This window comes from Geotrypetes seraphini, chromosome 7 (assembly GCF_902459505.1).
Source record: "Geotrypetes seraphini chromosome 7, aGeoSer1.1, whole genome shotgun sequence".
Classification (NCBI taxonomy): domain Eukaryota; kingdom Metazoa; phylum Chordata; class Amphibia; order Gymnophiona; family Dermophiidae; genus Geotrypetes; species Geotrypetes seraphini.
The window spans coordinates 117,529,895-117,544,586 of record NC_047090.1 but is presented as its reverse complement, the minus strand read 5'-3'; the positions used below and the strand labels follow the sequence as shown (position 1 = coordinate 117,544,586).

Below are 14,692 nucleotides of genomic sequence, written 5' to 3'. Positions count from 1 at the left end.
ATGGAGCTCACATGACTTGCCAGAGATCAATCATCTGACAGGGAATCCCTATTTTGTATTACCTGTGTCAAGGAAATTTTTCACTCCTGTACCATGGCAGCACAGGGAAGAGTGGCATTAAACCCAGAGCCATGTAATTTAAAACACTACATGGCCACACCTTGAATGCACAACCACCAATCACCAATGAGGGTTGGAAAAAAGAGGAAGATCATTGGGTCTTCAAAATTTTCAAAAAATCTTTATATATATAAGCTGACCATTCGGCTCCAAAGTGTCCAATCGATAAACCCACATCTGTTCACAAACATATTGAACAGAATCGGTCCCAGCACCGATCCCTGAGGCACTCTGCTATCCACCTTTCCCTCTTCCAAGCGAACTCCATTAACCACCATCCTCTGGCATCTGTCTGTCAGCCAGCTTCTTAACCAGTTCACCAATTTGGACCCTAACTTCAGCCCATGGAGTTTAAGAGCCTCCTATGAGGAACCGTGTCAAAGGCTTTGCTGAAATCTAAGTAAATTACATCTAGTGCATGTCTTTGATCCAATTCTCTGGTCACCCAGTCAAAGAATTCAATTAGATTTGTTTGGCACAATTTACCTTTAGTAAACCCATGTTGCCTTGAATCTTGCAATCCATTAGATTCTAAGAATTTAATTCTTTCCTTCACAATGTTTCCATTATTTTTCCAACAACTGAAGTGAGGCTTACTGGTCTATAGTTTCCCGCTTCATCTCTTCAACCACTTTTGTGTAGAGGGCCACATCTGCTCTTCAGTCCTGCAGAACCTCTTCCGTCTCTAAAGATTTATTGAATAAATCTTCAAGAGGACTCGCAAGAACCTCTCAGACCTTCCTTAATATCCTGGGATAGATCTCATCCAGTCCCATAGCTTTGTCCACCTTTAGTTTTTCAAGTTATCCATAAACACTTTCTTCCGTGAACAGTGCGGAATCCACTCCAGGTGTAACTTTGCTAACCAATCGCGGTCCTTCTCCATGTTTTTCTTCTGTGAATGCCGAACAGAAGTATTTGTTTAGCACATTTGCTTTGTCCTCATCACTCTCCACATAGCGGTTCATACATTCTTTCAGTCTCGTAATTCCATTTTTTTCTCCATCTCCTATCACTAATATACTTGAGAAAATTTTTGTCTCCCGTTTTTATATTTATAGCCATTTGCTCTTCCGCTTGCACTTTTGCCAGACGTATCTCTCTTGACCTCTTTCAATTTCATCTGATTATTTCTTTCTGTACTCTTCTTGAGTTTTTCTATATTTCATGAATGCCAATTATTTTGCCTTTATTTTTTCCGCCACTAGTTTGGAGAACCATATCATTTTCTTTTTTCTCTTATTTTTATTTTCTTCACATAAATGTCAGTAGCTCTTTTTATTGCAACTTTCAACTTGGATATGTGATTCACCGCCTTTTTTTTTTTTTTTTTTTTCCCAGTGGATTTAGTCAGTGAGTTCTCTGCCTTTGCTTTTTGGGCATTGATTAGCTGCCGGTAAAGCTTATTGCTTATGTTGGCTACTTAGTAGCTTAGGTCTCTCTTTCACCCCCCCTCCCCTCCACTTTGAATATGCTTTTTTAACCCTTTTTGGTTAAGGACTTCTTCACTAAGGGCTCCTTTCACAAAGGTGTGTTGGGGCCTTAATGCGCTTGCTAGCCGCTACTGCCTCCTCTTGAGCAGGCGGTAGTTTTTCGGGTAGCACGTGCTATAGCGCGCGCTAATTCGGTGTGCGCGCTAAAAACGCTAGTGTACCTTTGTAAAAGGAGCCCTAAGTTTTAGAAACTAGTTTTGTGTGGTGGTTATGTTCTATTCTACTGTCATAGGATTGGAAATAGACTTAATAGAGCTTAGAGCTACTGAAACACAGGACAATTATATCCAGGCAGACTAGGCATCTGTCTAGGGCAGCAACATTTTGGAAGTGGGGAGGTGGTAGAGCAGTATCTCATTTTTCCCCCTTCTTCCCTTTTTGCAGATGCCTTCTCTTTCCAGCCACTGCAGAGGTACTCGGTGCCAGCATAAGACATTTCAGTAGAGGCCTGTGTTCAAGTACTGCTGCATCTTGCCCTTCCCCTGACAGGAAATGCTTGGGGGGAGGGCAGGACACTGTAGTATTTGAGCTTGGTTCTCTACTGAAAGATTCCATGCCGACACTGAGCACATCTGCAACAGCTGGGAAGTGGTAAGGTGGATGCTTCAGGGGAAAGAGAGATGCTGGGCATAGAGTGTATGGCTAGGAAGGGAAAGGGGAGATGGTAGACATGAGGGGGGCATGCAGCTAGGAAGGGAAAGGGGAGATGGTGGACATGGGGAGGGGGGTCATGCAGCTAGGGATGGAAAGGGAAAGGGAAGATGGTAGACATTTGGCTGAAGGTTTGCCTGAGGGGTTAGATACCATTTGGCTGTGAAGCTAAATGCTCTCATTATTTGAGTTTTGTATTGGCCTGATAGAGATGTGGTTTAAATGTTCTAATTTTTTTACATATGTCATCTTATCAAGTTTAGAGTTTCAAGTTTAACTAAAATTTGATTAAATCGCATTATCAGAAATTCCAAGCGATGTACAATTTAAAATAAGGGAAAGACAAACGATGTATTTAGGGAACAAAAGACATAAATACAAACAATGCGTAGACAGTGACAAAAAGCAAAAAAGGGAAGTGGGAGGAACTACAATGTATATAGGAAAGGAGAACATTAAAGAAAAAAACACCAGGTTATGACTAAGGGCTCCTTTTACTAAGCTGCAGTAGCATTTTTAGCGTGCACTGAAGATTAGCGCACACTAACCCCCGCGCTATGCAGAAAAACTAACGCCAGCTCTATGGAGGCGTTAGTGTCTAGCGCACGGGGCATTGTACTGTGCGCTAAAACCGTTAGTGCAGCTTAGTAAAAGGAGCCCTAACTGTATAAGTTAGTCATTAATGTTTTTATGAATCAAATGATCCTTGAACAGAAAACATTTTAATTTTCCTTTGAATCTGACTAGGTTATCTTCTTCTCTCAGATGGCAAACAATGTCCATAGGTTGTTTCAACTTTGGAAAAAGGTCAAAGTCTGGTGGACTCATGTCTGGACTGTAGGGCGCATGAGGTAACACCTCCCAGCCGTATTTGCGTAGTTTTTCAAGGACGACATTCCCTATGTGCGGGCGAACGTTGTCGTGAAGGAATGAGTGGCCCAGCCAAGAGCAACTGAGGTCTGGTTTTGTGCATTTTTTGCAAAAAATCATGATAATACACTGCTGTGACACTTCTTCCACATGGAACTTTGTCTGTGATGATGATGCCTTCATGATCATAAGCAAAAATCATTTTTTGACTTTTGAGCTCGTCGAAATTTTTTTTGGTCATGGGGAAAATGAAGCTCTCCACTCGTCATTGAAAAACTACACGAATACGGCTGGGAGGTGTTACCTCATGCTCCCTACAGTCCAGACATGAGTCCACCAGACTTCGACCTTTTTCCAAAGTTGAAACAACCTATGTGTGGACATTGTTTTGCATCTCTGGAAGAGCTTTCAACCGCCAGTACCCAAGCCATTCGGCAACTGAACAAAAACAGTGTCTTGGATGGAATAATGAAGCTTCCCAGATGTTGGAACTCGATCATTGCAAAGCAGGGAGACTATGTTGAAGGATTATAAAGAAATACTTGAAAAAAAACCCCCAAAAACATGTAAATTAAAAAAATAGTGTACATTATTTATGAAATGACCCTCGTATGTTATCTTGGTTTGTAGAATGAGCGCTAACCTTTGGTTCAGTATACTGAATTCCAATTAGGGCAATTGTCTTTACTGTTACACAATATTAAGCCTCTTCTCATCATACCCATTATCATAACAATTAAAGACCTTTACATTCTATTTTTATTTTGCATTTGCTGCTCTTGCTCTAGTTTTTGTCTAGCACTACAGTTGTGGTAGTAGATGTAGGCCTCTCTCTGACGGATTCCTGTATTATTTTGTGGATATCCTTTTGAACATTGCCATTTATATATAATTCTTGTGCCTGATCCTTGCATCTATGTACTATTTATATAAAGAGGGAGTATCTCAAACTGTTAAAAAAAACAAACCCAAAAACCCAACCCTCTTTGTTTTGGTAAATGTATGATGTTGCATATTTAAACAGTCCTAAACTCTGGGTCTCGTATAGAGTGGCGTAGTAAGGGTAAGAGACTCATGGGGTGGTGGCCCCCCTCCCACACAGTCTTCCATGCCCCTCTGCCACGCGTGCATCCTTTCCGTGCCCCATACCTTTTTTAACTTCTCCAGCTTAACAGTATGCTCACATTGGTGTTGGCTCACCCTTTGATGCCACTTCCTAGGTGCAGGTCACGGAAGTGATGTGGGAGAGCACTGATGCCGAAGCGGGCAGCAACCTCGTGCCGGGGAAGTTAAAAAAAGGTACAGGGGAAGGCAAGGGGCGCCCGCGCCCAGCAAGGAGAGGAGTGGGGGAGGGGAGAAGAGGTGCCGCACTCTCAGCAAGACTGCGCCCGAGCTGGACCGCCCCTCCTGCGCCCCCTTTTACTATGCCACTACTCGTATGTATTCAGGAGAGTGGTACCTGTTCATGGCTCCTTGCTGTATTCATTTTTTTTTTTTTTTGCCTGCTGTGCGGTTTGTTGCTACCTTACATAAGACAAATTTAGAGCATTCATGAAAAGTGGGGCAGAAATAAAGTGCAAGAAAATCTCACCAAAATAAGGATCATATATGGAGTCTGTATACCTCCTTTGATATTAGTGACATGTTTGAGGTGGCATGCATCTGTCTTTTCATGGTCTGTTTCACTATTTCTAGGCACAGACTGATCTTGCTTCCTTGGCTTTTATCCCCTTGGCTTTTCTAGACATTGCTCTCTGCTGGTGGATATCCTTTCTAGTTTGTTATATTTATCTAGCTTCTATATATCATTTTCTTGATCTTTTTTAATTTAATTTTTGGTGGGAGGTTTATATTTTTGTGATGGGCTCTTGCATAACCAACAGTCTTCAGACTTGATTTAGCATCTTGACCCTATCTATGGAAGATGTCTTTAGGCCTTTTCAAATGAGGACCTATATAAATCAGATGCTTTCTCCAGCCCTCTTCTGCATGTTCTGTATTGCTATATTTATACTTCTGTGGATTCATTAAACCTCCAAGGACAAGTAGGATACTGAAATCCTTACAACATGGGTGACATCATCTGACAAAGCCTAACGTGGGAACTTTACTCCTGTACTAATGTATACAGTAGAACTTTTGAGTTGGTTCAGCTATACATATGCTATTTCCTGTCTACCACGTGAGATCACACCATTCATTTTTTTTGCATAGCCATGATAGCACTCTTTCTTCAGCTTTCTGTTCATCCCTGTTTTTGATTTTGCTGAAAGTTTGGTACACAAAATTGTGTAAGTTCATATTTCTGTTGTGGTTACTCTACCTGATAGCTCTTCTAGTTAGGATTTGCAGATATTTTTTCCTTTTTCATCATCAAGTTGTTTTCAAAGATAAAATATCTCAAACAAAAGACCCCTTCCTTGACATTTTGAAGATTGATCGAGTCCATCAGGATCAATCCAATGTCTTTGATTTTCTGCCCAAAAAAGAGGTGCAAAGATAGTGATGCTGGTTGCCAAGCATGGCTCCAAAAGTATAGAGGCACTGAATTTGCTGGTGGCCTCCAAGCACCCCCAACATGAAGACTGCTCATTATCCGTGTTATCAGAAGGAGTGTGCAGCCTCCAAGAACATGAGATTCCACTTCTGATGCTCTCCAAGTATCTCAGGAGGATATGGCCATTTCTACTATGAAGCCCACACCTTTTATTGTGGCAGTCTTCAAGGGAAAACTCATGATGAAGTTTGAGGAAAGGATGGAATTCATCTTTGTTTGATATGATTGGCACTGAACTCTAAGTTCCCCTTTGGGTGCAATGCTGTGCTCAGGGGAGACTGGGTTTTATTTTCTCCAAAAGGCTGATATCATCACAGGCAGGGGCAGAGTCACTTCACAACTCTCTACCGATTGCTAAAACTTCCATGACACCCCTGTCTGTTCCCCTATGTTTCAAGGGTCTTGATGCACCAATTTACAGGTAGCAACTCTCTTCCCTGGACAGAAGATTTGCTTGGAATGGATCCCTTATTGCAAACTGCTGCATTGTGGCTGTGCTTTTTCATGGAATCATGTGGAGTCTTCTCACTGAGTAGTTGGATGCATGGCCTTGCATTTCTTAGCATTAAATCTTAGCTGCCAGATTCCAGACCATTGTTAAAGCTTCTCTAGGTCCTTCCTCATGTTCTCTATACTATCAGGTGTGTCTACCCTATTGCAGATTTTGGTGGTATCTGCAAAGAGATAAAACTTACCAGACAGCCCTCCAGCAATATTTCTCAAAAAAAATATAAAACCAACAAACAAAAAAATTATCTTATTTTTCCGCTCCATAAGATACACCGGACCATAAGACGCATCCACCCACCTGTAGAGGAGGAAAAACCAAGAAGAAAAATTTGGTTCAGAATTTTTTTTTTCTTGGTTTTTCTTCCTCTACATGTAGGTGCATCTGGTGGTCTGGTGTGTCTGGTGTTGGGAAACCTGCAGCTTGCTCCTGATGCCCGCAGCCCCCCGGTACCTTTTTGAACTGACGTGGTCAGAGCTGGACGGCTGCCTTTCTCCCTGCAGAGCGCTGCATGAGGCAGAAGCGCCCTTCGCACTTCCTGCCTGGTCCCACTCCACTCTGTGATTGGCTTGCCTTCAGTTCTTGTGTCATATGGAGCGAAAAATGCGGTAGTTTTAAGCTGTTCTCTATCTCCATCTGCTGGCAAGGGGACATAACCCACTTGTCTGAACTGGTCTGGCAGGACTCAAGGAAAGAAAATTTAAAAGGTGTGTGTTAAATTTCCCTATAACTTCCCTCATTACAAAGTGTTGTATCCTTAAGCTAGTAAATCATCTGGTGCGATCCTATAGGACAGCAGCAGGTAGGAAATGGGCTTGCTTGTAAGGTTGAACCGACTCAAATGTTCTGTATATTAGTCCTGGAGTATAGCTCCTGCACTGAGTTTTGTCAGATAACATCACCCAGTTTGTGAGAATCTGTATCCTGTCCTTTGAGAATACCCGCTACAGGTAAGTAACCTTATTCTCCATTTTTTTCCTGATTCCCCCACAAAAAACCCCCAAACTGGTACATAAATACATTCTAAATAAATCAAACAAATAGCATAACCAGGTCATGGGCAATAACATCATAAACACAACTCAAACTTCAAATCTAATCCATACCTGCCGTCCTCTATCTAATGCAAACCTAATCCTTCCTGATGATATGTAGACAGTTTTACCAATGTGCCATCATCTTCAGCCAGCCTTCGGTACCACTGTATTTCTTGTCTGCCTTTTGTCTCTCATTACTTAGGATGTATTTCATATGATTTTTGTGTGACAGCAAATGTCTGATTGGCATTGCCAACGTCAATTAGCTCTTGAGGCTGACTAAAATAGTAACAGTTGTTACAGTTTTGGCTGAAATCATCTAACCACTTTCTTCTGACATCAAAACTGCAGCAGAAACATTTTGCCTGTTTTCACCTGAAACTGAAAACTAAACTTTTATTGTATGAATATGAACCAGTGAGGCCTACTGTCAGAGCTTGCAAGCAGCTCTTTGCTAAATCCATAGGAGATTACTCTCCAGTCGCAGGAACTGTAAGCGCAGGCTGGCAACAGAGAGTCATTTCAATAAGGACTCCTCAACAAGTTCGGCATGTTTAGATTCCCAAATTAATGCAGATGTAGTTAAATATCCTCTGAGGCAGGACCAATACTCTAAGGATTGGCCGAGTGTGTGCAAACTTTTTCTCACGTGAGTGACGAGTTCTAAAAACTTTTTTTGTGTGAGTAACAAGATCTAAAAGCAATTTTCCAAATTTGCAAGTATTTTTGTGAGCGACCATGTAAAATCTGTGAGTGACACTCCTAGAATGTATGAGCAATTGCTCACATGCTCAGCTTAGAGGGAACATAGGGGCAGGACCTTTGTGAGAATATGTAAAAAAAAAAAAAAATCATGATTACCAGCTTTTTATGCTTACTCAAAATGCACAAATAATGAGAGAGTAACATTGAGGATGTGTTTCCATTGTGATGGAAGGATGGTTCTGTACAGATCCATAGGATCACACATACTTGTCTGCAGTAGGATAGCCTTTTGCTGTTCTTTAGTTTTCCTCTAAGCTATTTTCTTTCCTTAACCCACCTCTGCACATCTTCATCAGCCTTACTCAAACTATGAAGCTCCTGAGGCTGCGGAGGAACATTGTGAAGCTGTCACTCTACCGGCATTTCACCAATACGCTTATACTAGCAGTGGGAGGTGAGTTCCAGCTATGTATGTGCTCAGAAGTGCCGGAGCTAAAATTCTGAAAACGTTTAGAAATGTCCTTTTTGTCTGCTGTTAATGGCATTTTATTTATTTAAAGATTCTTATAGGCTGCTTTATTGATCTAGGGCTCCTTTTACCAAACCGCGGAAGGGCTTCTTACCTCGGGCCGGTGAAGTAAATGCTCCAATGCTCATTCAATTCCCATGAACGCCAGAGCATTTACCTCACCAGTCTGCAGTAAGAATCTCTTCTGTGCGGTGGCTTACAATAAATGCATATCATAATTCAACATCTATCGTAACTTAATCAAATGCCAGTCAAAGCCAAAATTAACCCAATATAAAAGCATAAAAATAAGTTATAACCTGTTAAGATGAATGCAACACTAAAGAAAATGTAAAATGGCGTCCTTCCCAGCAGTGAAAAGTAGCAAGCACTAATATTCAGTGGACAAAGGATTTTGTGGAATTGGTTTTGAAATTACATTGGTTCTTGAAGAGAGTTTATGAAGAGATCTGGGATTTTCTCCCTTGTGTTAACTAAGTTTAAGCTGTTCATAATGGACAAATATTTTAAATAGTTGTTTGCAAGAATAGCCAGTAGGAGGGTAATCTCATAAAAGCATTTTCATGCATATGTGCCAGTATATAAAGTGCTCCTTTTTAAATTACCCATACTTACAGCTATGTGTGATGAGGACAGGTGAAAACAAAAACAACGTGGAGAAGATGTCCAAGATGCAGGCTTTATTGAAGATACAATCTTTTAATCCACATGATAAAATGTCTAGGACCCAAAGAAGGAAAGCCAACACCAGCGCTGAAGAAGTTGCTTGGGCTGGTGAAGATTTAAAGAGGTCTAGGGAGGGTGCGAGTGTGGCATAGAGGCACGGAAGCAGTGTGTGTGTGTGGGGGGGGGTGGGGCGACTGAGAGGAAGGTGCACCACACATAGCAGGGTGGTGGTCCACTATTTTACAGATGACAGCACCTGGAGGTAGGAGAGAATAGGCATCGTTCCTGCTTTGTTCAAGTTACAGAATCTGGGGGTTAGACTTGTGGTGGATGGGGTCCTGCTAAGACTACCAGGGATTTGGGGGGGGGGACTTGGGGGAAGAGCACTACTAAACAATCAAGGAATTTATGAAGGAGGGGCTAGAGAGGGACACTAGACCACCAGGGGGATTTATTTTAGGGGGGTTGGGTAAGGAGGGGGGAACCATGGTTAAGCTGGGGATGGGAGAGGAAGTGTTTTGAATAGGGTCAAGATTGGGGCCAGAACATGAACTAGTCCTGGGTGGGGTGGAAGGAGAGAAGGAATCAACCCTTATATGCTGCCCCAGATGTGGCAAAAAGTTTCCTGTGCAGGAGAACCCTTTTATTTATTTTTTTTTTTTAAAGCCTGGCTGAGGCCTATGTTTGTTGTAACCATTTGATAGTCAACTAGTCCACAAGAGCTAGAACAGCAAAATTTATAAGACTGGAGAAAATCATAAGCAATCCAAAAAGGTCCAAACACTTTATTTGAGCAGCAGATTTAGAGGGGTTAAAAAAAACCCCAACCATGCTCGACGGTAAAGTTTTGTTCAAAGGCTGCCTTGGGCTTTTGAAGTACTGTAAAACAAGACCAGATTGGTATATAAAGTGCTTACACCAGAACCGGCCAAAATTTGCTCTCCTTCACAGGCTCCAGGTAGCTACCGAGTACTTCAAGCTCCTGAAGCAGCCTTCGGGCCATTTGTTAATGAAATCTGTGATAATGGCTTCTTTCAGCACAAGTTAATACCTTCACTGAACCCATTTGAACATTGTTTAGCCCAGTGTTCTTCAAATTTTCTGCCGGTCCACAGGGCCATCATATCCATCAGGCAGAAGACAGTTTTCTTCAGCCGCCAGTCCACGGTGCAATCAACGTGGCATCTTCGGGCCAGCTTCCGAGTGCTGCAGTGCACAAAGCCATGGGAAAAGGCTCCTACATGTGTCTTGCGCGTGAACCAGAAGCCTTCTCTCTGATGTCGCAACGTCAGGGAAGGCTTCCAGATAAGGCGCGGGACGCTGCCCACAGCTTTGTGCAATGCAGCACTCAGGGAGCCAGCCCAAAGACACCGCGTTGATCGCACTGTGGACCAGCACGAAGATAATATCAGGGGGCAGGCCAGAAGGCAAGGCACAGCATGGAGGGAGAGAGACTACGGTAGGGGGAATGCTTTTATTTTTTTATTTAGTGATTGATTTACATCTGCTGTCTGTTCAGGAAGAAATGCATTTGTTTCTTTTCCTCTGGGGTTGTACTGCTTGCAGAGTCTTGCATCTTAGGGTTTGTTTGTAAATATTAGTACTTTTAGTTTTTGGTCCTGCATTTACATGGGGTTATCTGTTTTCTGGTAAGAATGAATGTTGAAAAGCACACAGTGTGCTTTGTGTATTTTAATTGTGTGGTTAACTATTATGTATTATTAGTACGATTATATTGTGTATGTGTATATATGAAAAATGAATGGAAAAAATGGTGTTACAATTAGTACTATTATGGGGGCGCTGGGGTGGAGATGGGCACGACTTAGCCCAGTGTTCTTCAACTGCCAGTCCGCAGACCGGTGCCAGTCCACAAAATTATTATTTTATTTCCGCTGATCCATAGGTGTCAAAAGGTTGAAGAACACTGGTTTAGCTCACAGTAATACTGGGTTAAAGCCATGCTATTGCTTTGTGCATTGAACTTTCTATGCAGTAACTGCAGAGAACAGATCCTCAACAGTTATTGTATAGCCTATGCACTTACCACCTGTTAATTTTTGCAGTTAAAGCATGGTAAGTGCATCAACCTAATTTTTATAACAGGGCTTCTTTTTGTGCATAATAGCTTAAGTGAGATGTTAGAGCTTTGTCTTGGAATATGAATACATAATTCAAAGTTGTTGAACGTTTATAGGGAGATACTATTGGTTTGTTTTGGTGCATTTTATGCTTCTGAATTAATCTGAGCGGATTGCTAAAAATTTTTTTGCCTTTTCAGCTTCAATCGTATTCATTATCTGGACCACCATGAAGTTTCGGCTAGTGGATTGCCAGTCAGTAAGTTAGCAGCTCAGAACATAGAAATAAAAAAGCATCTCCACTGCAGCCCTTCCAGCTGCTTATGGAAATGCCATACTGGTTCGGAGTCAATGGTGGACTGTTGAGTTCTTGCTGTAGATGTGGTCTTTTGTGACATTAGTTTTAGAATAAACTGCCTGTGTCTTCTCAAAGAGCTGCCTCTGTGAAAGAGGTGGTGAATGCCACTTCATTCTGTGATATTTTGTAGAATTCTGTGCTTCTTGAATCGGGGTAGATTAAAAAAAAAAAAAAAAAAAAATCAATGGCTCTCTTTTACTAAAAAATACTATATGTAGGCTACTGCAGAGTCACCAGTTCAAATATATATAAGATTTAACTTATCTATAACAATCTTAATGGATCTCAAGTGTTCAGTCATAACACCACTAGAACATGTCCCGGCGTAAGACTGAATCGTGAACTATCATCGGTCCATAGAATTGTTAAGATTTTGTTAACTCGAACTATGTTCTCAAAATCTCCTTTATTAAACACTTTAAAAAATTTTTTTATATTTTTATATACTGTATGTATATATATATATATATATATATCTCTTTATGTCTATAGCTATGTTGCACTGCATAATCACTAGTTTCATTCAGAACTTTTCATCTATTAGTGATATAAAGGTACTTAGTGTCAGGTTTGTTAGTGGCCCCCACAATATTAGGTGGTAGGGGTTAAGTGAGAGGCGCCCTGACAAACGCCCAGTCCTAGGTTCAGTTCCCTCACTGAAGATTCACCTCAATCAGGGCTACTTAAAACAGTTTCCCTGCCCTCAGGGTCTATCTGCATTCACATGCCAGAGTCAGATTGATATAATTTCCCATAGGCCTTCGCTGACATAAGTAATGCCAACTAAAAATGCTGAATGGTAGCGATAGCTATGCTGACACTTAGCTCAGGTCTTAGTAAACCCGGCCAACCTGACGGAAGATTTCCGTTTCGCTCTGTTAGAATCAATAGAGCTTCCTCAGGAACAGTGTAACAAATTTTGTAGCACCGATAAACAATCCTGAGCCTTAAAGATGACTTTAACCGAGCAATTTTTTTCAGGAGCTAACAGCGTCTTACTACATTTTACTAAGCCATGGTAGAGATTTCCACCGCAGCTCAGGGTGCTAAATACTCCATTGCTCATAGGAATTCTATGAGCATCAGAGCAGCAGTGGAGCATTTAGTGCTTCGGGCTGCGGTAGAAACCTCTACCGTGGCTTAGTAAAAATGTGTGTGTTTATTGGGGGGGGGGGTGGAATGATTTTAAAAATATATATAAAAAAAAATCTGATCTTTTAAATTGGATTGTTGTAAATAAAATGCTTTTTTGATGAAATATCTATCTAAAGATAGTTTTCTATTTAATATCTATTACAGTCCAAAAGCTATTCATCATGAAATATGGATTTGTTTTTAAAATGTATATTTATGCAATGTTTAAATTTTGGGGTAAATGAATTCCATTAATCCATTCATAGTGTCAAGGCAATTTTTCTATCTAGGAGATATCACTGATGCTTGGTTTTGCATTTCTCTATGAATTTGTGCAAGATAAACCATTTTCTTCACAGTGCAAATGTTTCTGTATAAAAACATGATTTAAATCAAGTCTTTTTGACTAGTGATTGAAATCAAATCCACCCTGTCTTGAATTGAAATCCCTTTTTTAAATTTGATTTCTTTTTAAGGAGAAAGTATTATTAGAGACAACAATTTAGAAAAAAAGAAGGATTTTTTAATATTATGGAATGGAGGTCTGTTGTCAGGTGATGAAATATTAGTGATCACAATAGAAATCTCTCTCTAAATTGAAAGGCAAATTCTTTGTGTATGTGTGACAGTGAGTTTCTCTCTCACCGTATTATCTCTGCTTTCTCCGCCAGGACTGGCAGGAACTTTGGGTAGATGATGCTATCTGGCGATTGTTATTCTCCATGATACTTTTTGTGATTATGATTCTTTGGAGACCATCTGCAAACAATCAAAGGTGTGATATCTGCTTTTCTCAATTTAAGGTTTTCTATCATTTGGTGCAAATCAGTGTGAGGTTTAGTAGATTGGATCACAATCGTCCTGAAAACCAGCTGGCTATAGTGTTACCAGGTCAGGATTTAAGAAAGCTCAATCTATACATTAGAAAGTTCATATTCACTCATGTTTGTATCCATAAACTAAAGAGGAAATAAGTACAGCATAGTTATCTTCCAGCTCCCTTTGGTGCAGCTTATTATGGGAGTAATTTTCAATAGGATTTTGATGTGTAAACCCTCTCCCCCCAAAAAAAAACCCCCAAAACCCTTCAACTATTTGCCCTTGCAGGGAAAAAGGAGCAACACTAGGGATGGGATTAGAATGGGACCATTTTGAAATGATCATGCCCACTTCATTCTGCACATGTTGCACATTGTAAGTTTTTCCACAGCACTTCAATTTCCTTTCTCATTTTGCCAAAGGAGTCGCATGTTGATATGTTCTGATCTTATGTGTATAGCCTAGATCAGTGTATCTCAACTCTGTCATGGAGTACCCCCTCGACAGTCAGGTTTTCAGGATATCCACAATGAATATGCATAAACTTGATTTGCTTACACTGCCTCCATTATATTTCTTTCATGCATATTCATTGTGCATATCCTGCAAAACTGACTGACAAGGGGGTACTGCAGAGCCGAGTTGAGAAACACTGGCCTAGATCATCCTGCCCACTTTCAGCAACTACAGTAGAATCTCAGTTAACCGGTATTTTCACCCAACCGGCAAAAAAAATTAGCCAGTGAAAAAAAAAAAAGTCCCCCGCAGTGGCAGTGGTCCCAAGCTGCAAACCTCCCTCCCTCAAGCCCCGAAGAACTACAAATGGCGGCAGTCCTGAGCCGTGATCCCCATCTCCCCCCTGACTTGAGGCCCCAGCGTGGCAACATCCTGAACCACAAATCCCCACTCCCTCCCTCAAGCCCCAAAGCAGCCGAGAGACAACCCCACCCTCTTCCTGCTATCCTGAAGCACCAGCACGACAGTTATCCTGAGCCGCGAAGCTCTACTCCTTCCCTTAAGCCCCTTACTGGCAGAAGCAGGCAGTGTTCTAAGTGAACCCCCTTGCTCCCTCTCTTAACCCAAGCGCAGCTAGTCAGCAGGAGGCAGCCTCAAAATAGTCTGCTTGCGGCCAGCCCTGGCAAGGCCTTTCTTCTGACGCATCAC

At 41.4% G+C, this 14,692-nt stretch overlaps 1 protein-coding gene across 2 annotated transcripts in view; it reads left to right on the top strand.

The window, feature by feature from the left end:
- Window positions 1–14,692, top strand: part of TMEM87A (transmembrane protein 87A) — an 82,793-nt gene that overhangs the window by 40,629 nt on the left and 27,472 nt on the right. Inside the window, exons 10-13 of one of the 2 annotated variants that reach the window (XM_033952878.1) lie at window positions 3,923–3,994; window positions 8,287–8,395; window positions 11,418–11,476; window positions 13,381–13,484. In XM_033952878.1, coding sequence (XP_033808769.1) covers window positions 3,923–3,994; window positions 8,287–8,395; window positions 11,418–11,476; window positions 13,381–13,484 — 344 coding nt within the window. Of the gene's footprint in view, window positions 1–3,922; window positions 3,995–4,829; window positions 4,899–8,286; window positions 8,396–11,417; window positions 11,477–13,380; window positions 13,485–14,692 lie in introns of both variants that reach the window. The other variant, XM_033952879.1, reaches the window with a different exon arrangement.